The 26,771-nt window shown below is 42.6% G+C and overlaps 1 protein-coding gene across 3 annotated transcripts in view; it reads left to right on the top strand.

Annotated features, from left to right (window-relative positions):
* The window catches only part of Fam193a (family with sequence similarity 193 member A), a 114,145-nt gene extending 87,590 nt beyond the window's left edge, over positions 1-26,555 (top strand). For all 3 annotated transcript variants that reach the window (XM_021643671.2, XM_021643672.2, XM_060365488.1), the window contains 8 exons: positions 3,853-4,051; positions 4,938-5,228; positions 7,006-7,288; positions 7,984-8,167; positions 9,793-10,023; positions 11,318-12,170; positions 18,217-18,298; positions 25,753-26,555. In XM_021643671.2, the coding sequence (XP_021499346.1) occupies positions 3,853-4,051; positions 4,938-5,228; positions 7,006-7,288; positions 7,984-8,167; positions 9,793-10,023; positions 11,318-12,170; positions 18,217-18,298; positions 25,753-25,846 (2,217 nt within the window). In that variant the 3' untranslated portion in view covers positions 25,847-26,555. The remainder of the gene's footprint in view (positions 1-3,852; positions 4,052-4,937; positions 5,229-7,005; positions 7,289-7,983; positions 8,168-9,792; positions 10,024-11,317; positions 12,171-18,216; positions 18,299-25,752) is intronic.
* Positions 26,556-26,771: the final 216 nt, after the last annotated feature.

The raw sequence follows: 26,771 nt of genomic DNA, 5'->3' as shown, positions 1-26,771 counted from the left end.
CCTAAGTGTGTGGATTTTTCTTCCAGTGTTCTAAGTGTACTTTATTGTTTTCGTGCTTGCATGGTTTCTGAGAGAACCATTTTAATTCTTTTCCTTCCTATTCAGATTAGGCATGTGGAGAGATGCAGTGTAGAAAATAGCTTATGGTAGGGAGTTTTGTTGGGATGTTCTGTGTGTGTGTGTTTATGTTAGGGGTAGTACTTATTTTCTTTAGTCTCAGAATAGTGATGCCAGTACAAAGGTCTTATTGCCTTTTTACTACACTGGGAGGTATTGAAAAACCTCAGAAAAACAAAAATGAGGAATATTTTGTTAATGTCCTCATTGGCTGGAATTTCTGTTGGTCTGACTGTACAGTGGAAGTTCTCTCAGTTAATGATCCCATATTTCTCAGTCTTGGTGTCTGAGCTGGTGTGAGTAGGGAAGACTGGATCACCCACTCCAAAAGGATACACCTTTGTGAAGGTGTTTTTGTTTGCATTCTTGTCAGAGCTTTTACTTAAAGAATTTTCTTTCTTATGAGTTACTTTTTGTCATGAATTGGAAAACAATTCAGAATTACTGTTAATTGAAGCTTTGTGAATTTGTGTGGCATCTAAATGCATTGGTTAGTCACTGGTGTGCCTATAAAGTAAAGTGTACAGTGGTCCACTTAGCAGACAGCTCCTTTTTTCAGAAGGAATACTTATGCTGTTAAGGTCATCAGGCATCCATCATGTACAAAATCATTGGGAAAAAAAACCACATTTGTTGTTGTTGTTGTTGTTGTTGTTGTTGTTGCCTGTCTCCTCACTTTTGCCTTTAGACCTTACAGCTGGGCCTCCTCTTTGAGTAGAGGGGCTTCTGAAGAAGCATGTAAGTAAAATATGAAGATCATGGCTGTTGGGCCCCTTAGTCTTCTGAACTAAGCTATGCTCAGCAATCATTTATTGAACACCCAGTATGTGCCAGGCCCTGTGCTGAATTTTAGTAAAACCCAGGTCAGTTAATCCTGGTCAGTGTTTTCATAAGAAAAGGCAAAAACATCACCAGAATTGAATACCAAATGCTATGGCAAGCCTGGTGATGTGAGTCAGTGGTAAAACACTTGCCTGGTATGCACAGGGCACTTGGTTTCATCCCCTGTGTCACAACAGAAATTACACCTTGTTATACCTCAGGTAACTTTGGATAGATAGAGGGTAAGAAAGTAACATTGGAGAACAGTTCTGAATGGAGCACAAAGATCATCACAAAGAGGGCATTGGAAAGAATGAAAAAGAGTCTAGACATGAGTGTAGTAAGATAGTCTACAACTGTGTCCATAGAGAAGCTCAGGAAGCTCTTAAGTAGTTCAGATCCCTGGAGGTGTTTCTGCTCAGATCTCACCCCACTCCCCAGGCTAGCAAGCCAGCCTGTAGTACACTGGCAGGTGTTTCTGACCCTTAGCCAAAGGATCCCAAATTACCTGTTCTTATCATCTGATCTCAGCAAGATACCTCCTAGCTTTTTATTACTTTATGGAACCAAGTGTCGTAGTTTATTTTCCTTGCTTTTTGCCTCCCCCTCCAAAAAAAAGAAAAACCAGCTTGTTTAGGCCCTTGCTTTTGAGTGGCCCATCCAGGCCTGTTACCTCTGTCTAAAACACTTTTGGATTCCAAGCATTTGTACTGCTTGACTGTCTCCCCTCCTCAAGTCTCTCAGAGCCCTCTAGGTTAGAGGATGTTCTGTGCTATGCCAATGGACTGGTGGAGTCACTGCCCAGCTCTTTGCACATTGAAATGGGTCTAGCTGGTGGGATTTGGCGTAGTCTTAGTAAATATAGGAATCCATCTTTGCCCTCACCAAATGCTTCTTGCAGGCCAGGCAGTGTACTCATCAAAAACTCTGGGGTAGGTATTTCCAGATTTCAGATGAAAAAACTAAAGCACAAAAGATTGAGTGATATGCCTGAGGTCACACAGCTACTAAAAGGGAGGCTGAGACATACGATCAGTTTCTGTTTACCTTTCATTGATCATGCTCTCAAAGTAAAGCCAGGAAAGACTTGCAGGTGCACTCACAGCCCCTCCTTTCCTCATCATTTTCACCCCATTATGTCATCATTTCTCATCCCCTAACCAGCAGCTTCAGCAAATCCTTGCCTTGCTGATCATCACTGTGTTGCCACAACAGACCTTTCTAATAAACTGATCAGATTGCCTTCTCCCGGCGTGGCACCCTTCTGGCTTCCTTGCCTTTTCAGGATATTAATCACAGTTACCTCTGTTGTAGCCTCTACTGTTTACATCTAATGAGTCACCCTCAGACTCTGTTCCCCCTTTTCCTCCATCTTATCATCACCTTCAGGAGGAAATTCCCCTGAGGCTCTCACAAAATCCACTGATCATTTATGCATCACAAAGAATGAGATTACCAGGCATCCTTCCTAATACTATGTTTGTGGCTTGCCCAGGGCATGGTCCACTCACCCGTTTTAGCAATACTTGACTCTACCAAAGGAATGCAGACAGTATTGTCCAGGACTGGGGCACCGGGCCAGGATCTTTTTTTGTTTTTTCAAGACAGGGTTTCTCTGTGTAATCTTGGCTCTATAGACCAGGCTGGTCTCAAAATCAGAGATCCGCTTTCCTCTGCCTCCCAAGTCCTGGGATCAAAGGCAGGATCCTGGGCCAGCATCTTAATGCCCCATCTTCTTATGAAGTGCCTTTGATTTAGGAGAAGGCAGACATCAAAATGCCAGGCTACAAGTCAGTCTTGGCAATCTGCTATGGCAGGTGAAGGAGGGAGGAGGCCAGATCCCAGTGTGTCAAGTGGGAGGCTCACCTTGGTCCTGGGTTGGAGCTTGAGTAGCCAGAGCAAAACAGTGGCAGCTTTTCTGGGACAGTGGCATCTGGGCTGAGGCTTGGGAATGTGTGTACCTGATGAGATTCCAGAGCTTGGACAGGGGTGAGTAAGGGAGAAAAGAAGAGAGGTTGGAGAGCTGCAGACCAGAAAGAAAGGTCTGTGTGACCAGGCTTGCTGAGCAGGAAGAAATGGTCTATATTTCTCTAGGATGTCATGGGGTATGGAAGGACTTTGACTTATCTGAAAAGTAGTGGAAAGCTACCTCAGCATTCTAAATAAAGATCACTTGGGCTGCTGTGAGGAATAGTACTGATTGGTGTGAGGCCCAGATCCCAGTGTGGATTCCAGCATGACAGACAATCAGCTGTGTGAATGGCACAACTCTTCCAGGACTTTCTTAGGTATCAAGCAGAGAAGGTCCTAGGGTAACCAGGTGAGTGCAGGAAGCTGCCAGCAACTTGGTACTCAGTAAATACGCATTGCTGACTGGCCCACTGACTGTATCCCACCCCCTTTCTCTGGCCTTTCAGGGCCCAGGCCAGTTTGATGATGAGGTTGGAATGACTTATTCCCTGGAAATGAGAATAAGTCAGCACTCCATTTTCATAGCAAAAGCAAAATCCTTCTAGCTCTTGAGATCTGTGTTGCTCTTTGCACAGCTCTAAGAGTTGAGAGTTAACAGTGCTTCCAAACTGATTTGACAATGTTGATCAGTATAGTGTCTAAGGAGACCAAGCTACAGCTCTTACAGGTATGAATCACATTTAAAGAATGATTAGACAGAAATGTTAGAAGTGGCTCAGTTGTCTGAAGGCATCAGAAATCTTTGGTTAATGGTCAACCTACATGTGTTGCCTTCCTAAGTAAACCTTCACTCCAGCGTTTGTGAGATCTGCTCCTCATGGACATTGACTTGTGGGAACCACACACCTCAAGGTTTCAGTCACAATTTGTCTGTCTGTAGTTGAACTACGCAGGTATACAGAATATTAATTTTGATATGTGATTAGAACTTTTTTTTTGTAGGCTTTACCACCAGCACCTGTTCAGAGTCACACAAATAAGCCTCAGGCATTCAATGCATCTCTTCAAGATCATATTTACCCGAGCTGTTTTGGGAACACTCCAGACTGGAATAGTTCTAAATTTATAAGTCTTTGGGAATCAGAAATGATGAATGATAAGAACTGGAACCCTGGCACTTTCTTGCCAGATACAATTTCTGGTAAGGAATTCATTAAAACTTTCTTAAGGTTTTAAATGCCCTGAGCCGAGTACCCTGAGTCATCATTGCACTCCCCGGTGGCAGGCCGCCAGCCCTGGCATCCCACCCACCCTTCCACGTCTGTACTGATGGATCTGCTGCATTGATTAACAGAGCTAACACTGGCTCCAGTCTACCTGCCCGCACAGTGAGCCACATGGTGCTGCCCAGCTACAGAGGATCTAGTCTCCAGGGTCTGTGTCTGGCCTTTAGTTCTCAAATAGTGGTGACTACCAGACCTTAGCTCGGTGCATGAGGGCAAGGAGATAGTGATACATCCACTTAAATGCTGTGACTCAAGTGCCTATTTGCAAGTTTCTGTAGTGACCCTAAAGGGCTCTCTCCCCTCTAACAAGCACTGTCTCCCTGGCTGCCTCAGTTGTTGAGGCTCAGCTGTCACTTCAGTCTTAGGTCCAGGAGTACCTGGAGGGACTGGTACCCACACCTTTCTGTCTTCAGATGGCCGGAGTGCCTTTTGGGTTACCCCACCACCCAGCTTCTCAGAACAGAAGCTAGTCCTGACATCCTGATCTACGCCCGAAGGGATTTCTAGCTGTGTGACCTTAGGCAAGTTGCTTAGCCTTTCTGAGCCTCAGTTTCTTCATCTTTAGGATGGGAATAATACTTACAACCTCAAGAATGGGTTTCAAGGCATCCAGTGACACTGGAAAGCACCTAGCACGGAATTGGCACATAATAGGTGCTCAATAAACCTTCTATAGAATAAAAGCATCATCCCAGAGGAGTCCTGGCTTCAATAGCAGCCCCAGTGTCAGCATGTTCTTTAGGGATTTTTGCTGAGTGCTGTTTTGTTTAGAAGCCTTAATTTCCCCATTCTTCTCCAAAGGAAGTGATATATTAGGGCCAGTGCTCTCAGAAACAAGACCTGAAGCCCTTCCACCTCCGCCCAACAATGAAGCTCCTGCAGTTTCAGATATCAAAGAGAAGAAGAATGCTGCAAAAAAGAAGTGTTTATACAATTTCCAAGATGCTTTTATGGAAGCAAATGAAGTTGCCATGGCAAACACAGTCGCCATGGCCACCTCCTCAGCCACATCCTCTGTGTCATGCACAGCCACTACAGTGCAGTCTAGCAGCAGTCAGTTCAAGGTGTCATCCAGAAGACCGCCTTCCATAGGTAAGAGCCCTGAGGGCCTTGCAGCCTCTCACTTCTTCCACCGCCCATGTTGTTACTGTTTAGGCCTCTAGAGGTAGAAGCACCTTCTGAAAGTGCTTGTGCACAGGAACATGCCCTGTGCGTTCTGGTCAGAATTTTAGCTGCCATCAAAATACCCTTGGGTTGCCAACCTCTGCGTCTTGCCTCCAGCCTCTGTCTTCTGTAATGAGCATAAATGATTGTTTTCCAGGCACAGCTAACTGCTGAGCAAAAGAGGATTTGTGCATGCCAACAAGTTTAATCTGCTAGCACTTGTATGGATCACTTATTAACAATTAGAAGGGGCCTCAAAGCAAAGAAATGTTTATAGAGGCTTGGGCCAACTGTCTTAGGACATGGGAGCTAGTTGGTATCTCATCAACCAAAGTTGAACCAGTTTGAACATCAGAAAGAATCACGATTGTACTCCTTACTGAAGGCATGAAAAAGAATGTGATAAACCTTGGCACTCAAAGTCAGGAATCCCTGGGGATGTTCAGAGAGCCTCCTAAGGTTGAGAAACTCCTTTACAAAAGCGTAGATAAAGTAGAAAGTTATTGTGCTTCAATCAGCAATATGTTGTCTGATACAGGTCAGCCTAATCAAGGAGTATTTTTGTGGTGGCAGTGCTGTTGTTGTGGGGGAAAAAAAAAGCAACTTAAGAAAGAAGTGGTTATATTCATCCTGCCAGGGAAATCAGTGAAACAACTGGTCACATGGCATCCATAATCAGGAAGCAGGGAGCAATGAATATATGCAGATGCTCAGCAAAATGTCTTCAGAGTATATAGTCCAGATTCACCTGTCCAGAAAATGGTTCCACTCACAATTCCCCATATCAATTAAATTTCCCATATCAATTAAAACAGTCAGAATAATCCTCCATAGGCAAGCCCACAGGCCTATCTTCTAGATGATTTAATCAAAAGGAGTGGTTTGTTGTTGTTCAGGGGAGGTGGAAGATGAGACAGAGTCTCTCAAGGCCGGCCCCTTGCTTCATCCTTCCAAGGCTTGTACCATAGTAACAAGCTAAGTAGATATCCCTACATCTATGTGGGGGAGAGCATGCACACACCAGAGTGGTCAGCCAGATCCTCACACTTACTAGATAAACATGCTGTCATTGAGCCACATCTCTTGTCCTTCAGGGAATATTAAGAACATAACATTTTCCTAGAGGCTGACCCATTATGGAATGACTATGCAAACCTCCTTTGGAGGACTCTGGGAGCCATAAACCTGGCAGATATCAAATGGAACAAAGGGCATCAATCTCCATCTAGCTTACCTTTATGAGATTTCATTCTGAAATAGTTCACCCAGGTGTGATAAGATAAACCACACTGGTGGACAGCTGGCTTCTTTAGAACTGTCTGTCTTGTAAAACAAATAGTTCAGCAGAAGCTGGATTAGTTGGAGAAGCTATGATGAAAATTAGGAGCTCAGATTCAGATTACATGTGGAATTCGAGCTCCAGGCCCGTGAATGCTGGTGTCCACAGTGGAGAAAGCACAGGTTGTCTGCAACCCTCTCTGGTCTCAAGAGCTCAAGCTGATGTCAGGACCAGATCTGGTGTATGTGGGAAATAAAGTAAATAAGACTAGTCAGGCTGAAAATGAACAGGTGGCGCTCTGAATTCTTTCAAAGTTTCTCTAGGTCTGAACACACACACAAAGAGGGGAAAGAAATGTAATCAAAGGCAATATGAATGTTTGTTTTCTTCAGCCAGTGGCAGTCTCTCTTATATCTCTACATGCAGGTGATGTTTTTCATGGCCTTAACAAAGAGGACCACAGACATTCAGCACCTGCTGCTCCAAGGAACAGTCCGACAGGCCTGGCCCCACTCCCAGCCTTGTCTCCTGCTGCACTCTCTCCAGCCTCCACACCTCATCTTCCAAACCTTGCTGCCCCATCATTCCCCAAAACTGCAACCACAGCCCCTGGGTTTGTGGATACACGCAAGAGCTTCTGTCCTACCCCTGTGGCACCCCCGCCCTCCACAACAGATGGCTCCATCAGTGCCCCTCCCAGTGTCTGCAGGTGAGCCACAGAGCCCAGGTGTCCATGAGGAGGGTTGGGAGCCATGCTCCACTAACATAGCTACAGACTGAGTTCTGGGTCAAGGCAGGTAATAAGTCCAGTGCAGAGGAAAGAAACCTCACCAACAAAAGCCAAGGCTGTGGATTTGGAGAGGCTCCAGTCTCAACCTCAGTCTTCAGTTTTTCAGAAGAAAAAACAATGGCCCAGTTGCCAAGACCGGGGTCAGGGATGCTAATCGTCTCCATGGGTGGGTGGCATTAAGGGTGTGGTGTGCCTTGCTTGTTTTTGAAGTTATATTTGCTATACATTGGGTAGACTCTGCAGAAAATTTACAAGATGTAATTTTATTATTATTATTAAAGATCATTTCTGTTCCTTTGAACTTACCTGTTAAAAGCATGTCCTTCCTAATCCCCATTATGGAACCAGTGGTCTCAAGGAAGTCAGAAAAGTCATATGTTCATCCAGTGGCACTGTAGGTGTGCTGTGACTGCTGAACATATGTCTGCCATATCTCCTAACTGAACCCAGTCACTACACTGTCTTGGCTGAAGGCACATGATTCTCTGACCCCAGAGTCATGCGCTCTCTTTGCTGCCTTGGTCTGAAAAATTAACAAAACAGCAGGTGGGCATGAGGAATGATTAGGGCCTCCAGGGTGTCTGCTTGCTGATGAGCTGTGTGTGGTTTTGCAGTGACCCTGACTGTGAAGGCCACCGCTGCGAGAATGGTGTCTATGACCCGCAGCAGGATGATGGGGATGAGAGTGCAGATGAGGATAGCTGCTCCGAGCACAGCTCCAGCACCTCAACTTCCACCAACCAGAAGGAGGGCAAGTACTGTGACTGCTGCTACTGTGAGTTCTTCGGACATGGTGGGGTAAGTGCATACGGTCGGTGTGCTGTGACCTGACAGTCTGTGTGAGGGTGTAGACCTTAAGAGTTACAGACAGTTGTGAGCTGCCATGTACCTGCTGGGAATTGAACCCCAGTCTTCTGGAAGAACAATCAGTGCTCTTTACCATTGAGCCATCTCTCTAGTACCCTAGGTGGGTTGTTGTTGTTTTGTTTGTTTGTTTGTTTGTTTTTAAGTCATGTGAGTAGGATTAGAAGGGGACTTATTAGGAATAAGGGTCTAGAGGAAGTATAAGGAGAATGATAGGATAACAGAGTGAATATGATCAAACTATGTAAATGTATAAATTTTTATAGGCATTTCCAGGTTGTGCTTCGATAAAGAAACAGGATTTCATTACTCACTCCAGGTTTTCTCTTATCACTGTATTTTTGTTGTTGGTAGTGGTTTTTGATTTTTGAGGCAGGGTCTTTCTCCATTTTCTAGGATGACCTTGATCTAGTTATATGGCCAGGCTGGTCTTGAACTTGCAGAATCTCTTATGCTTTGGCCTCCTCAGTACTGTGTTTATAGAACTGAGTCGCCTGTCTATTGCTTCATCTTTGTATTTGTTTATGAGATTTTAAATAGTCAATGAAGTAGGTTGTTAACTAAACCTCACCATAATTTGGCTCATGCAGTTTGTGGATAGTGTGAACCCTCTTGTTGGATGTACAAAACATAGTACTATACTACATACTTGAACAATTCTCCAGACCAGGCACTATGGTCCCTAGGGAGGGGAACCAGGAAATGAAGGAGCATATATGTGTTTTACTTCCTTTGTTCTATCTCCATTTTCTAAAAATATGTGTAAGTATGTGTGCTTTTTTTGGTTTTGTTTTTGTTTGTTTGTTTATTTTTTTGTTTTGTTTTGAGACAGGGTTTCTCTGTGTAGCCTTGGCTGTCCTGGACTCACTTTGTAGACTAGGCTGGCTTCGAACTCACAGTGATCTACCTGTCTCTGCCCCCCTGAGTTCTGGGATTACAGGTGTATGTCGCTGTACTGGGATTTCTGCGTGTGATTCTTAATAGTAAGGATGGTGGCAGTAGGACTGAGAGTCAGGTATTTTCCTGTTTGTTTCTCATTTAACACTGAAAAGGAGAGTAAAGATTGATGAAGCGATTCAGTACAGAGATTTATCAGCATCAAAAGATAATTCCCAAGTTAGGGATTTAGCTCAATAGCTCAGTGATAGAATGCTTGCCTAGCCAATTATGAAGCCCTTGGTTTATTTAGTCCCCAGCTCTGGTGGTAGGGATGGTAATCATACTGTACTAAGTAAAAGTAGACATAAAAATGTGTGTATTGCTTTTCAGATTAAAAAAATCTATTTGTATATATTTTGCTAGATTTTCACAAGTGTATACCAATTGAAAGGTAGTTACCAAAACTCAGCTTTTAGGTTACATGGTGATAATTTCCTTTATTTTTGTTTTATAGTGATTATATTTAAACATTTAAGTATATATTAAATATAATTATTATATAAGTATATATTATTTAAGTAGTTTTTGATAATATGGTTATTTTTAGATATATGCTCTGAAATTTGTTACATTCAAAGTTGTTAAAACTTGAGGCCTAATTTAGTATATTTTTACCTTAGCCTCCAGCTGCACCAACAAGTAGAAATTATGCAGAAATGAGGGAAAAACTTCGTTTACGGCTGACCAAGAGGAAGGAAGAACAACCTAAGAAAATGGAGCAGATCTCAGAACGGGAGGGTGTGGTTGACCATCGGAGAGTGGAGGATTTGTTACAGTTTATAAACAGCTCAGAGGCCAAGCCAGTTAGTAGTAGTCGGGCAGCCAAACGAGCAAGGCACAAGCAGAGAAAGGTAAGTGACAGAAGGCAAGGGCTGCTTGATATGCTTGCCCTGCTGGGTTCTCTGCGAACCCCTTTTCTGTCTCAGATGGCCTGAAGTAGAAGCTTTTTCACTTTATGTCTTCTTCCAGAGTGAGTTTGTAGTAGACTTCATGCAGGCTATCCTGGCCATTGGGACAGCAGACCCTCCACTTTTATAGGTACCTTCCTTCCAAAGAGACAGCAGGAAGAGCTTTTGTGATGTGGAATAGATGGGAAGAGATGCCTTTGCTAGGAGACAGAGCTCTGGCCTACAGTGCCTGCATGCGTTTTTCCAAGCCAAACCTCCCACATTCCTGTTTTGACCCACAGGCCCATCAACCTGAAGAATAGTTCATAGCAACAGCATTGTAAAGGGTAAGGTTAGGCAGCTGTCCTTGGTGGAAACTTCTGAGTAATTTTCACCTCCCCAGAGGGCATAACATGTTAACAGAAGTAGACACTACTTGTTCAGTTTGGGGCTGTGAGAGGACTTGGTCTGTGGTCTAGTACCATTAAAAAAAAAAATGAAATCATCACTTGGTGAAACTTCTTTCCATCAAGTTGGAAAGCAGAAATGCATTGGGGCCAGTTTGCTATGTGATGCTGAATATTTCTGAAAGTCCTTTGCTTTTATGCAGTTCAACAGATATTGAGACTTTGTCTGCTAGTGTAGGAAGGGACTTTTATGGACACATTTTTTTGTGTGTCTTATTTATGCAAGTCCATGTTTCAACTTAAGCCCTTACCTAGACAGCTAAGTTTGTCAGTTCATGCAGTCAGTAAGCTGTGATTCTTTCTCATCCATACAAAGAGATAGTTGGTTTTCTGGGTGCTGTACACACAACAAGACAGATGTTTTGACTGCTCCCAGTACCTATTGCTTGGTCAGAGGCTAGCCACCCTATTCCTAGTAAAGTAACCGTATTCTTTGGTAGATAGATGAAATCTAATAGTTCTTTTGGGTGAAATAATTACACATAGGTATGTTGAAATTTTTAGTTGTTACTGCCTATTTCAAAGTTTGTTTTTCAAATATGGTTGGTATCTCATGTTTTTAGAGTAATTTTTTAAATTACATTTTATTTGTATGGAGAGGTGAGGGCATCATGATTTGTGTGTAAGTCAGTGGTCAACTTTTAGGGGATGGTTCTCCACCATGTGAGTTTTAGAGATCAAATTCAAGTCACCAGACTTGGTGGCAAGTACCTTTACCTGCCTTAGAAGCCCTGTCAAGTTTTAGAGTTCTTACCATGGTCTTAAGCCTTCTTCTCTGTTTTCATTGGCAGCTGGAAGAGAAGGCACGCCTGGAAGCTGAGGCCAGGGCACGGGAGCATCTGCATCATCAGGAGGAGCAAAAGCAGCGGGAGGAGGAGGAGGATGAAGAGGAAGATGAGGAACAGCGTTTCAAGGAGGAATTTCAGCGGCTTCAGGAGCTTCAGAAGTTAAGAGCTGCAAAAAAGAAGAAAAAGGAACGGCCAAGTAAAGACTGTTCCAAGTTGGACATGCTTGCTAGAAATTTTCAGGCAGCAACAGAGTCTATCTCTAACTCTGAAAACATCCACAATGGCTCAGTAGAACAAACTGAAGAACCAGAAACCTCATCTCACTCCCCTTCCAGACACATGAATCACTCAGAGCCCAGGCCTGGAGCCAATGGGGATGCTACAGACCCCGTGGACCCGAGAGACTCCAAGCTTCTGCTATCCAAGGAAGTCAATGGGAAGCAGCATGAGCCTCTTGCATTTCTCTTGGACATGATGCATCATCACAAGGAGGGAAACAGCAAACAAAAATTAAAGAAGACCAGCAACGAGTCAGCCAGGAAGCCCACAGAGCCTCCCAAAACCACGGAGGTACCACCCAAGCCCCGGCCCCAGCCAGAGTTAAAGCCTAAAGTAGTTGACCTTGCTCTCCTCACAGAGCAGAAGAGAGAGGAGAGGAAAGCCAACAGCAACAACAACAACAAAAAGCAGCTGAGCCACGTCAAAGAAGAGAAGCTGAACACTGTCACTCCTGAGCCACCCACCCCCAGCCAGCTCCTGCAGAATGGCAGGCTGATTCTGGCCAGTTCTCCTCAGCCCAAAGGCAAAAATAAGAAAAATAAGAAGAAGAAAGGAGAAAGAACCAACAGTTCAATTGGTAAGTAAAAATCACGAGGGAACTGTTCCCAGCCTTGGCTGGTGGTGTTCTGTGTGTGAGCTCTCGTCAGGCCCTGCAGATCGGGTGTTGCTCCTCTGTGACTGCCAAATACTAATACTTATAGCTGCTACATTATTGTTTTAAAATAATTTTAGACATAAAAAGATATAAAAAGTACAGGGTTTTTTTCTACATATTTTTCATCTGCGGTTAGTTGAATGCACAGGTACAGAACTGGAGGGTAAAGGAAGATGGCCGCTGTAACATCCCTCCCATCCTCGGTCATGTTGAGCTGAGGTTATGTTCACCCATTTCTAATACAGTTGTGTTGATGGTTCCCATCTGATAGTAAGTTTTGATGTCCTTGTCACAGTGAGTTCTCATGATACTCCCATGCAAGGTGTGTGTTCTCACACGTCCTTGAATAGTAAGAACTTGTTCTCATGGTTACAGACTTACACAGGTCTAGAACATTTTTGAAGGAGTTGCGGGCGGAATTTTCTCTTTTATGCTCTGGAGAAGTATGAACTTCCTGTTTTGTACATAAAGGTGACATGCTGCATTTTCTTGCCTTTCAGGTTTTTTCTTAATAAACTTAGAACATGTTCAAAGAATTCTTCCTCGTTCTTTAAATTGCTCTTCACAGTTGTTTGAAATATGCTACAATCTCTTCAACTATTTTCTTTGGGGAGCAGTTAATGGACTGTTCCCAGCACTTTATAACTTCACACAGTGCTGGGTACAATGCTGTCCACATCTCTCTTCCTGACCAGAAGTGTAGCTTTAGAGTGCTTGCTTGGAAAAAGGAATGCTGGTTAGATGGCAAGTGTACAGCTGCTTTGTGGGATGCCTCTATATTCCCTCAGCCATCCAGGAGGCCCTTCTGCAAGCTACCTGTGTGCTGCTGACCCACCACAGCCCAGCCTGGAGTACCATGCTGGGCCATTTAGCTTTTACCAGCACATTAGCTGGAATTCCTCCTTAGAGTGATTTTCATCTAATTTACAGTACGTTCAGTAAACTTTTACAGGTTTATTTGTATGCTTTTTTATAAATTTTCTATCCACATCTTGTTTTATTGAATTAGAGTTTCTATTATTATAATAGAGCATCATGACCAAAAGCAACTTGTGGAGAAAGGGATTTATTTAATCTTAAAGCTTGTAGTCTGTCATCCAGGAAAGTCAGGACAAGAACTCAAGGAAGGAACTGAGGTAGAGGCCATAGAAGAGTGCTGCTTACTGGCTTGCTCCTCATGGCTTGCTGAACCTTGCTTTCTTATAGTATCCAGGACCAGCAGCCCAGAGGTAGCACCATCCACACAGTGAACTGGGCCCTCCCACATCAATCAAGGAAACACAACATAAGCTTGCCCACAGGCCATTATGATAGGGCTCATTTTGTTAGTGAGATCCCTCTTCCAGAAATGACTTTAGCCTGTAGCAAGCTGACATAAAACTATCCAACACATGTCTTTATCTTGTTTCTTTGTTTTTAACTAGAATTTTGTTATTTAGTTTTAAAGAAATCTTTTACAAATTCGGGATATGAGCTTTTCACCTCTGTTCAATGCTGCCAAAATTTTCTCCCAGTTTCTAAGTTTCCATGGACTTGGTGTACTCTGTTTTTCAGTGATGTGTAAGTTTTCTTGTTTGTTTTTATGTAGTCATTTTACCAGTCTTCCTTCCTTTGGAGTTTGATAACTGTTAGTCTTATTCTGACACCAGGGTTAAGGAGGAAGACAAGTTTCTTTCTATTGTTTGTGTGGTTTCTTTTCCCTCTCCTCATATAGATCTTGAACATACTTGGGCTTTATTCTTAGTTATGAGGTATGGGTTCATTTTACTGTGTAACCATTTTCTAAATGGTTTTCTACATGGTTACATAGCTGTCTTGAAGCATTTACAAGGTATCCTGCCCCTATGGCCTCCACTGCTGTCCTTGTGGAGCAGGTTTTCATATGCACTGGTTCTGTGTCTGGACTTCATGTCTTTTTCTGTGTTTCCTGCTCTGAACTGTTAATTTTGAAGACTGTATTTTACAGGTTTTACAGGAGCTTTTCTCACCTGTTAGATTATTTTATTATTATTATTATTATTATTATTATTGTTATTATTTTGCTGCTCTTCTGTATGTCTTATAGTGAGTTGAAATGTGGACTAAGGTAGTGTAACTTACGAAGTGCATACTGTGTTCTGGAACTTAATTTTAAAATGGATAAAGTATCTCAATGTATTTAGTTTCCAGTGCTGGGGTTAAAGCCCATGGCATGTGCATGTCAGAAAAGCACTGTGCTTTTGAGCTGCATTCTTTACCACAATTCATTTCATATTAATTACTTGTTGAAATAGTATTTTGATGTATTTTATTAAATCATTGCCAAATGTAATGTTTCTAAGTTTTTAAAATTTTGCTGTTAAACATATATGTGATTCAAATTGCAGTCCTGTTAGCTAGTATGTGTGTGTGTGTGTGTGTGTGTGTGTACTTCACGTTCTTTGTTTTATTAAATTGTTACACTGTTCATGTCTTGTCAGTCACTGGAGTAGGTATATCATATCTGTAGACAGGGGTGACAGATGTGCTCTCCCCCTGCACACACACACACTTTCTCTGTTCTCTCTCTTTCTCTCTCTCTCAATCAATTGCTGTTTGGTTTTTGTTTTGCTTTTTTAAAGACAGTCCTCCAACTTACCTTGTGTAGCTTAGGGTGACCTTGTACTTCTGATTCTCCAGGTTCCACTTACTAAGTACTAGGATTAAAGGTGTGTGCTACCATTTTCATTTTATGCAGTAGTAGGGATTGAACCTAGGGCTTTGTTCACAGTAGGCAAGTCCTATACCAAATTAGCTACATACCAACCTTGCTCTTCCAGTTCTTTCTTTTAATTTGTTTCAGGATTTTTGTTTGTTTGCTTATTTTCAAGTTTCTCTATGTAACCCTGGATGTCTTAGAACTTACTCTGTATACCAGACTGGCCTTAACCTCAGAGATCCACCTGCCTCTGCTTCCCTAGCTAAGACTGGAGGTAGTATCACCATACCTGGCTCATAAGTTTCTTTTGTTATTGTTGTTATGTCGTTATCTGGTCTTGATATCAAGGTGATACTAGACTTAGAGTTTGGAAGCCTTTTTCTATTTTATGGAATAATTAAAATTATACTGGCATTAGTTTTTTGAAATTTGGATAGAATTCTACAGTGAATCCATTTATTTCTGGGATCTTTCTAATGTGGAAAACTATTACTGTTTCAGTCTTATGGTTGGTTATAGATCTGTTTGAATTATTTCATTTATTCAGTCTTGGCATGTTGTATACAGCTAGGAATCCATTCGTTTCTTTTGCATTTTCCAATTTAATGGAATGGAGTTTTAAAAATATATCCTTAAGATTTTTTTGAATTTCAGGGGGTGGTAAAAGTAGCACACATCTTTAATCCCAGCACCTCCAGGGGGCAGAGGTAGCTTAATCTACAAAGTGAGTTCCAGGACAGCCAGGACTACACAGAGAAACCCTGTGTGTGGGGGGGGGGGATAAAGATTTTCTAAATTTCATTCATTTACAGTCTCATTTCCCTTTTTATTTCTAAATTTTACTAATTTGTGTTTTTTTCTCACACTGGCCTCAGAGATTTGACTACCTCAGCTTCTCCTCCTGTGCGAGGATTAAAGTCATGTATGACCATGCCCAGCTTGGCTTTAATTTTTTTTGTGTATATGAATGTTTTACCTATATGTATGTCTGTGTTCCATGTGTGTGCCTGTTACCTGTGGGTACCAGAAGAATGTCAGGTTTCTCTGGAACCAAAGTTACAAATGATGATAAGCTGCTATGTGGATTCCAGGAATCAAACCAGGGTCCTCTGGAAGAGTAGCTAGTGGTTCTAACTGCTAAACTATCTTTCCAGCCTTTGGAGTTCTTGTTTGTTTGGGGGGGGGGGCAGTTATTGTTTGTTTGTTTGTTTTGAGACGGGTTCTCATTATGTAGTTCTGAGTAGCCTGGAATTCACTGTGTAGACCAGACTGACCTCAAGTTCACAGAGATCTGCCTGCCTCTTCCTCCCAGGCACTGGGATTAAAGGTGTTTACTACAACATAGAGACTCTTCCCAAGTCTTGTGCCTCTAGTTGTTTTCTTACTGAATCATATTCTTCTGAAATGGTCGTAGTGTTTTCACCTTAACTGAGATGATGCCTCTAGGGCTGAGGTTCCACTATTCCATCTAATGCTGGGACAGGGGCCAGTGTCTGGAATGCTTTTATGAAGAATGGGTGTTGAATTTTATCAAGGTTGGTTGGTTGGTTTGTTTGGTTTTTCTTGTACCTTCAGAGGTAGTTACGATTTTTCTTCTCAGGCCCATTCATAATAGTGTTATTGTTTTAGTTTCCTAACATTAAGGCAGTCTTAAATTCCTGTCATAATTACTACTTGTCTGTGGTAATTATATTCTTTGTTTGAGGTTCTGTTTGTTGTTACTTTATTGTCTTCACATTCATGGCTTTGTAACTTTCTCTTTTGTAGCTGCTTTAACTCCTTTGCTGTATTCTGATTAGGAAAGCATATGATAGACCCTGTAGTACTATACCTGCCCTGCTGTGCTCAGTGTATGTGTGTGTGTGTGTTTGTGCAGTTCTGGTTGCCCCTGTCCCGAGACTCTGAAAAGGCTGCTGAGCTTCACTCATCACCTACAGCATCACTATTGTGCCTTCCCCAGACAGGGCCAGAGTTCTGTTGACTTCTGATTTATGTGTGTATGTTTTTCTTTGCTTTTGTTTCTTTATTACTATTATTTTACATTGACTTGTTTGTTGTGGGGATACATACGCATGCTACCGTGCAAGAATGGAGATCAGTAGGTAATTCACAGGACTTGCTTCTCTACTACATGTGTTGTGGGAAAAGGCTGCTGAGGTGGTTCAGCTGTTAAGAGCACCAGCTGCTCTTCCAGAGGTCCTGAGTTGAATTCCCAGCAACTACATGGTGGCTCACAACCATCTGTAAAGGGATCTGATCCCTCTTCTGGCATGCAGGTATACAGTGTTCATGCAGACAGAACACTCAGACATTAAAAAAACAAACAAACAAAAAAACTAAAAAAATAAAATAAAAATGTGTTGCGAGAATCCAACTGAGGTAGTCAGACCTTGGCAGCAAGTGCTTTTAGGTGATAAGCCATCTCATTAGTCCTGTTTTTATTTTTTTTTCCTACTTAAAGTAGGGTTTAGTGTAGCCAGGATGTAATGACTAGGATAACAGGCATTTGCTGCCATAGCATCTTCTGTGCTTTTCATTACTACTGCTAGAATCTTCAAATGTAGTGTCTGTGTTGGAATGCAGCCCTGTGCAGGTGTGTAGAGACCTGCTGTGAATCATTGGCTATCTTTCCTCTGAATCTTGTCTTTCATTCCTTCTGAGGCCCTCTTCCAGGACTTGTTCCTTTTCAGAATGGACATTCCCAAGTCCTTGGTACTTTAATCGTGTGAGTTGGCACAATGGCAGCTACTGTTAAGTTAGTCAGATGTGCCCTAATTATGACACTGTGGAAACACCCCATTATAGAAGTAGGGTGATGGGTTTTGGGAAGACTGAGGGTCACTTTTAACAAAGACATGCTCTCCCTCTACTTTTACATTTTCAGTGATACTGCATATCTGGAACCTTGAGCCAGGCTTGGGGAAAGGGCTCAATGTCCAGTCAGACCTGGCACAACAGGGAAGAAAAGTTGAAATTCTCTGACTTGGCTGAGATTCTGGAAAGTAGAATGTCCTTCAACCAATGACCCTCTGGTGCCCTGGAAGGTGAAGCAGGGCTGCACTTTTGTTTTGAAAAGGCCTAAGTTCTAAGTTGGGCTTCCTTCTGGCAGGTCTTGGTGATGGGACCTTGAAGCAGTAATGGCTTTGTTCAGCAGATTAGTGAGGTTCTAGGTAGTTACAAGAACAATCTCCCCTCCTGGCCTTTTGCAGAATCTTGTTGTACACTTTGTGTTTATTTTGGTGAGATGGCCACTCTGATAATATAATGTGTCTCCTTTTCTTCACTTTACAGATGATGTTTTCCTGCCTAAAGACATCGACCTGGACAGTGTGGATATGGATGAGACCGAGCGGGAGGTGGAGTATTTCAAAAGGTAACATAAGGCCTGCATGTCAGGACATTAGTGGGTTCTTGTTTGCCAAGCTTATCTGGTTTTTCCCTCTTCCTGTGACTCTCACATGATGTTTTTGTCACCCTGGGTGAATGTCAGGAACAAGCCAAATAGCAAACAGTCCCACCTGTCCCCCACTTCATGCCACCCATACCCTTGCTCTTGTGTACACATCTTATCCTCACTCACCTCTCATTTCTTTCATTGTCCATATGTTCAAAGAGCAGTTGATAGTGGCAGTTCTCTTGGTTGGCCTGAATCAGCAGCCTCGTGTAATAACCTGGGACCTCCCCAACCTGCTGCTTCTGATTCTAGCCACAAAGGCTTCTTGGAAGCCTTGTAGATGACACTTCTGTACATGTGGCATTTGAGTGTACTAACATAGCCTTCTTTAAGGAGAAAAATATGGCAGCTTTTATTTAAAGCTTATTATAAAAATGGCAGCTTTCTGGTGGCAAATGTGATTAGGGCCATATTCAAGGATGCTTCATTTACTGTATGAATTATGGGAGCAAAAATTACCTTAAGCAGCATACATGTCATAGACTTGTAATCCTTAGTGCTTGTGGAGCTGAGGCAAGATTACAAGTTCCAGATAAGCATAAGCTGCATAGTAGAACCCTGTCTTAACCACATGAAGACCAGAAGGGCACATTATGTTTTGGAGTTTTTTCCTATATATATGGGTGTTTGCCTACATGTATGTCTGTGCACTGTGTGCATGCAGTGCTTGTGAAGGCCAGGAGAGGTGGTTGAATCCCCTGGAATTGGAGTTAATTTTTTAGCTGCCACGTGTGTGCAGGGTCTCAATCTCAGATCCTCTGGAACAATAGGCAGTGCTCCTAAACACTGAACCATCTTCAAGGCCATGAAGGACACAGCATGTAAGAAAGAGAATAAGAAAAGGCAAAAGCATTTGCCCTCTATTAGAGACCTGCAGGACGTATGTTAATGGTTAGACATGGAAAACTCTCAAAGCCCAGGAAGAAACCAAAGGAAGGAAGAAGGGAAATGGTTATTGTTTGCATATGGCTTAAGTACATTTATATATAATCCAGAAAAGCTTGTAAATAAATTAATTGAATTTTTAATTTTTTCATTGTTTGGCTTGTTTTAAAGACAGGGTCTCAAGTAGCCCAGGCTGCCCTTAGACTCACTATATAGCCTCTTATCCCTGTTCAGTTATTAAAGTATCTGCTCAAGGTTGTTGGATACAAAGTCAGTGTACAGGATTCTGCCTTGATGTCATAGACTTTAAGGAGCTCCAGAGGGGCCACATACCCAATCTGCATTTTAAGACTTTCAACTGATCAAATCAGTGTCCTACTGCAAAGCTCCTTCCCAGCCCCATGTTTGAGGGATGATCTTACTAAGTTACTCAGGCAGGCCTTGAGCTCAAGATCTTCCTGTCTCAGCCTTATACATGCCTTAATTTACAGGTACTCAGCCACCAGTTCCATGCCAGCCTACATTTCCTGGCCACAAGTGCCTGGAAACAGATGCTAGGACAGCAAAGAATTAAAGCCAAGGCTGAACCCAAGCATTGTGATTCATTTCTCTAGTTCCAGTTGTCTGGAAAGCTGAGATAAAGTGATAACAAATTTGAGGTTGTTCTTGATTACGCAGTGAATCAAAAATAGAAGTAGGGGCTAGAGGGTTGGCTCGTCAGTTAAGAGCTCACATACTATTATAGCACAAAGACCCAGGTTTTGTCAGTATCTCATAACTGCCTGTAACTCCAGATCTGGGGACCTAAGGTCCTCTTCTCACATCTTTGGGTACCTGTACTCACATGCATACACTCTGACACAGACCTACACATAATTAAAAATAAGTAGATATTTGAGAAGAAGAGAAATAGGCCTATTGAGATGGCTCAGCAATCAAAAAGACTTGCTCCTTTTCCAGGGGACTAGAGTTTCGGTGTTTTGTGCCCACAAGGAGCTGCTCAAAACCTCCTGTAACTACAGCTCCAGGAGATTCAACTCCTTGTGCCCTCTACAGGCACCCCAACACATGTGGCATATACAGACACATATGTACATAAATAGTAAAAAGAAACCTTTTCTTAAAAAAGGAAGATATTGGGCTGGAGAGATGGCTCAGTGGTTAAGAGCACTGTCTGCTCTTCCAGAGAACCTGAGTTCAATTCCCAGCAAGCCACATGGTGGCTCACAACCATCTACACCCTCTACTGCCCTCTTCTGGCATGCAGATAGAGCACTGACTGTGCATAAAATAAATAAGTAAAATCTTAAAAAAAAAAAAAAGGAAGATATTAAACATAAACATATGTCAGTAACCACAAATAAAAAAATATTGTGCCTGGATGCAGTATCTCATAGTTATATTCCCAGCAGTCAAGAGGCTGAGGTGGGGCCTAGACAGATGGCTCAGTGGTTTAAGAGCACAGTCTGCTATTCCAAAGGACCGGAGTTCAATTTTCCAGCACCCATATAGTACCTTACAACTGTTTGTAACACTAGTTCCAAGGGAGCTGACAGCTTCACACTAATGCACATAAAATAAAATTTTAAAAAATAAAATAAAAAGAGGCTGAAGTAAGGATCGCTATGGTTCAAGACCAACCTGGGCTACATGGTGACTTTGGGTTAGCCTAGGCTAGCATGAGACTCTGCCTTAGAAACAAAAATTGAATGAAAATAAGTTGGAGCACATTATATAGATCAAAATAAAAGTATCAGTTAGGTCAGTAGTTTTCAACCTTCCTAATGCTGCAACCCTTTGGTACAGTTCCTTATATTATGGTGACCCCCCCCAACCATAAAATTATTTTCGTTGCTACTTCATAACTGTAATTTTGCCACTGTTATGAATTGTAAATATCTGATATTCAGGATACCTTATATGTGACCCCTGTGAAAGGGTCATACGCCCTCCCCAACGGGGTCGCAACCTACCGAGAGCCCCTGTATTAGATGATATTAAAAAGTTTGTACATTTATATATACAACTATTTATAATGCCATACTTGAAATAACCAGACACAGTGTTGTACACCTGGAAAGTGAATGCAAGATCCAGCCTAAAAAAATTGTCCCAAAAAACAAAAAACTACAGAAGCAAAATAGAAATGGCAGACAAACAAAAAGGACTGCAGTATTGCTGGGAGTTGTGCCACACACCTTTTTAATCCCATCATTTAAGAGGCAGAGGCAAGCAGATCTCAATGATTTTGAGACCAACCAAGGCTATGAGACATTTGTCACAAAAACAAAACAAAGCAAAATAAAACCAAATAGAACTGCAGTATTGACCAGTAGAAACAACCCGCTGGTAAACTACTGTAGTAAAGAGTGTGATGGCTCTTCTTGGTTGTCATCTTGACTCGTCTGGAATTAACTAAAACCCAAGTGTATGAATACAGCTATGACGGATTGTGCTCTTCAATTGTTTAAAGTAGGAAAACCAGCTTCTAATCTGGATCTTTTGAGGTGGGAAGATCTATCTTTAAACTGGGTCACATCTTCTACAGCCTATATAAAGAACATGGAAGAAAGAAACTCTCTTTTTGCCTGCTTGCCCTCACTGTCACTGTCGAGTCCATTCCTTTACTGGCATTAGAGCCCACTTCTTCAGGGTTCTGGCATTTATGAAGACCAGCTGAAACATTCAGCCTTGTGGACTGAACTGGATTCTTGGACTTTCCTTTGGTAGACAGCCATTGTTGAACTAGCTGGTTCAACAGCCTGTAAGTCACTAATAAATAACACACACGACAGTTCTCTTCCTTTAGAGAACCCTAACTAATATAAAGGGGGTGGGGGAAATCTGTAGGAACAGTTCCCTGCCTGGGAAGGAAGAAAGAAGCATGTCTAAAATAGAGGTACTCTTGTCTTTCCATATTGCTCAACTTCCAGCTGTGATTCTTAGCTTAGCCAGTACAGAAAAAAAAGAAACTGAAAGCTCAAGCAAATTGAGAGGAGGGAATAAAACTATTTTATAAACAATCTTTTGTCTACAGAGTAAATGTAAAAACAATCTATCACAAGGGCTAGCTGTGTGGGTGAGTGTAGAAGTTAACTTGGCTTTCTCTTTACCATCAATAATTTGAAGTCAAAGTTTAAATAGACCTAGCACTTATGGGCTGGGAATTTATCTTCATTGGTTAGGGAACCTACTTAGCTGTTTGAGGTCGTAGGTTCCCTCCAAAAAGAAGAGAACAACAGATGGGAAAGGGTGAGGCAAATAGCATTTAGCACAGTACCCAGATCACTGCATTACCCATGCTTGAAGCTAGCAGAGGCTGTACAGTATTTATACTCGGAAATAGGGAGCTTTTCAAAGGAAAATAGTATAAAGTGGTCCAGCTAGATGACTGAACAGGTAAAGGCACTTTCTGCTAAGTAAGCCTGACAACCTAAATTCAATCCCCAGAACCCATGTGGAAGAAGGAGAAAACCATCTCCAGCCAATGGTCGTCTGACTCCCACACTTGTACCTTGACACACACATGCTCTTACATATCTTAAAGAAAGGAGAAAATGTTTAAAAAGTAAAAGGCGGAGAGGGTCATTCACTGAGGCTGGAGAGATGGCTTCAGCAGTTAAAAGCATTTGTTGTTTTGGGAGAAGACCTCAGTTCATTTCCAAGTCTTAACCTGGTGTTTCACAACCATCTGTAACTCTTAATTCCAGGGAATCCAGTGCCCTCTTCTGGCCTTCCTGGGCATGAGGCATACATGTGGTGCACATACAAACATGCTGGCAAAACACACGTATTCATAAAATTTAAAAGACACCAACAACAAAAAAGTGCCAAAGAAGGCCTTACCCACAAATCCTGTTCAAACAGTACGAGTTAATATCATAAACCCCAACAATGGTCAGTGTATTAGAATCTTTAGAGAAATGGAATGATAGAATGAATATGGATATATATTAAGAGAGGACTTATTAGAGGGGCTTATAGGACATGGTACTGGTAGTCCAGCAATGGCTGACTCTCAACAGAAAGGCCAGAAAACTAGATGTCTCAGCTATCCAAAATCCCAATTTTGGTACCCTGTATAGACGAGTGTGGTACATGTAGAATGTGGTCCAGTGATGGCAAACCTGATGGGTCTGGATCTTAGATGTGGATGAGGCTATCCACTTGCTGGGCCTGGGGTTCTTTTGGGGAGCAGCCAGTGTTTTATATTCTTGAGGCTCTGGTAAGCTTTGCCTTTGCAAGGATTGAGCTTGTTCCCTGAAAGGCTTTGGGCACTCTTGTTGCTTTGTAGAGAAAAGGGATTGGGATAGAGCCCATACATGTGGGTAACAATTGGACAGTAGATAGTAGAAATTTAGAAAGTTAGCTCTTGGAGAAAAGAATTTGGATTCTGGAGCTGAGATGGCACAGTCCTTCCCTGGCAGAGACTTGTTCTTTCTCCGTCTGGACAGAGGCAACAAATGGACAGCACATAGCTGAGCAGCCACAGGTACCTGGTTGAATGATTGAACCACAGTTTAAAAACAAATATTTAGACAACCTGAAAACCATCATTTTAAGTTTCATTGTAATTTCTGCTCCCCAAATCAGAGCTGGAATGTTGAGAATGAGAAATTATACAAGAGTCTTTAAACAAAAGGAAAATGCTCTGTGGGCTGGAAAGATGGCTCAGTGGTTAAGAGTACTGGTTGCTCTTCCAAAGGACCTTGGTTCAGTTCTGAGCACCCACATAGCAGCTTCACAACTGTCTGGAGCTCTAGTTCCAGAGGATCTGAGATCCTCACACAGACCTACATGTTGGCAAAAATACCAATGCAAATAAAATAAAAGTAAATTATTTAAAAAAAAAGAAAATACTCTTTCCATCATTAATACACAAATTAACTGTTGCCTGAGAAACAGGGCAAAGGCTGATTATTTTTTTTAAAGATTTTCTTTTTTCTAATTTTTATTCTATTATTTATTGAATTCTGTGCACATGTATGTACTCACTTATGTGGGAATGCTCACAGAAGACAGAAATATGTATCAGATGCCTTAGAGCTAGAGTTAAAAGAAGCTATGGACCACTCAAAATGGGTATTGAGAATCATATATGTATCTTTGTTATGGATTCTTAACTACTGGGCCATCTCCCAAAGGGTGTTCTTTTTCAGAAGCTATTTAGCTTCCAGTGCTTATGGCTCAGCACAGAACTGGCAGGTGGTTCAAGTTTGAAGGTCTTCATGTACAGAGGACATGTCTCCTTGGATGGAGTGGAGAGCAGAGTATTGTAACCTTTCTCATCATAGTAAATTCTTATTTTGTGAATAATTAAGACAGGCCAAAACTGCCACTTGACACATAGACTTAGCTGATGCCCTTGATGCAACCCACTTGCTGTGGGCAATGGACCAGACCCAGCCTGCCCTTGCTGCTGTGTGACTCATGAGCTAAGAGAATTTGTACATTAAAGCAGTTGGAAACATTTTTGAACACACAAAAATTATACAAATTTTGGATTTCACTCTCTAAATGTTGTTTCACATTAACATCAGAGACATCTGCTGAGTCTGTGTGGCCATGGTTAACTGTGTGTCATCAAGACGGTGTGCAGGATTACTACAGACTATAAGGCTTAAAACGCTTGTAGCACTTCTGGTCAATTACAGAAGTTGTGGGCTGCCTCCTGGCAACCTCATCTTTAAGCTTAGAAGCCTGCTTTTTCTAGCAGCTCCTATGACACAAGGTCCTTGTCAAGCGGTTATCAGCCTGTGACCCTAGTTGTGGCTTTCCTGCATACCCAGCCAAAGTAACCATAATGTGTCTTCCTTCCTGAGAATCATGGCTGCTGTGGAGGCTGAGCCAGCCAGTGGCTTCTTACCCTGAACAAATTTGTTGTTTTGAGTGAGCTCATGCTGTTACCAAAACTGCGAATTATGTATCATAGGAAGACCTGCTACAGGACTGTCCTGGAGTCCTGCCTCTTGTGAGGTGGCCTCTGACCTTATGTTGCCCAACAGTTCCACCCTCCTGCTGGGAAGCAGGGTGTAACTTGGGTAGTGGCTTAAATAGAGCATCAAAATCTACCTCAGTCCCTAGGAGTCTCTGAGATAGGGAAGTAGTGGGACCCTAGCCCTTTTCTCAGGCAGAATAGTAACTGATGTCAGCTGCTCTCAGATGATCACCTGAGAAGAGGTTTCCTTGAGCCCTTTAGTAATACTCTGTCCCTTTCCTACAGTAAATGCTGCTTTTCTTATACTATATTGTCTGTCACCTAAACACAGTATCAAATGACAGCACCAGAAAATATACAAACCGCTTAGTTGGCCAGTGCCCTGAAGATGGGACCACTCCATCAAACATGGAGACTTTTTTTTTTTTTTTACCTCAAACCTCACTGAGCTTCTCCAGTAACTTAATAGCAAGAATCAGAGGTTGATGTGGTGGTTGCCAGACTGGGTGTAGGCTCTGTTCTGTGACAATTTGCTTTTTTGTTTTGGCAGGTTCTGCTTGGACTCCGCTAGACAGAACCGACAAAGACTATCCATCAACTGGTCCAACTTTAGCTTGAAGAAAGCCACCTTTGCTGCCCACTGAATGAGGACTGCCTGAAGAGGGATATGTGGGAGGCAGCTGGGCTGCGCCACTCAAGAGCCAAGCCCCTCACTGGCTCCCCAGAGCTTTGGTACCCACCCAGGGTGTGTAGGGTGGGATGCCATGGCCTGAGACCCCCAGACCGAGAACTTGCTGCTCGACCTGCGTTGTTAGCTTGTGTGCGTGTAGTCTGTGAGTGAGACTTCTTTGATTGTAGCTCTGTGCTGTCGGAATGGAACAGTAGTTCCCGCCAGTTCCTCCACCACCACGGCCTCAGAGGCCTAGGCCGTGGCCAGAGACGAGTTTGCATCATCCACGTGGCTCTGTCGCCTCTGCATCTCGCCCTGTCCTGTCATCTGTCCCCGCCAGGGTGTCAGCCATCCCTCAGCTCCCATGTGCCCTGTGTCCCACCCAAGGCGGGCTGGGCGGGCAGGCCTCCTTTGTCTTCTTTCACAATCTACTGTTTCCGAGTGTACACGTTGCGCTGTTTGTGTTTGACCCCCTGACTTGTAGCCAGCTTGTGTAAGACCCCTTGCAGAATGAGAACGTTAAAAACAAGAAACCCACCCAGTACTCACACCATCAAGTCTGTTCTAGAGCGTACAACCGTATTAACACGGAGGCCTGCCTGGCTACTTTTTTAACATATTGTTAAGTAATATTAAAATCATGTCTTTCTTTTTGAAAGATGGAATACATTAGTACAGCAGGAGACCCAGTCTGGTTGCTTTCTGCTGGGGATGATGGGTGTGGTGGGAGGTGTCAAATGGGTAATAACTTGTTCCCAAGGAGCCAAGGCCACCAATCCCAAAGTCACTTCCTGGTGTCCCTCAGTCTCAGGGTTCATAGTAACCTCATTTGTCTTCTGGACACCAGGCTAGTACAGGTACCAGAAAAGAGAAGTCAGCAGGACACAACCGTGAACCAA

The sequence above is a fragment of the Meriones unguiculatus genome, chromosome 12, assembly GCF_030254825.1.
Source record: "Meriones unguiculatus strain TT.TT164.6M chromosome 12, Bangor_MerUng_6.1, whole genome shotgun sequence".
Taxonomy (NCBI): domain Eukaryota; kingdom Metazoa; phylum Chordata; class Mammalia; order Rodentia; family Muridae; genus Meriones; species Meriones unguiculatus.
This window is presented reverse-complemented; position numbering and strand designations above follow the sequence as displayed.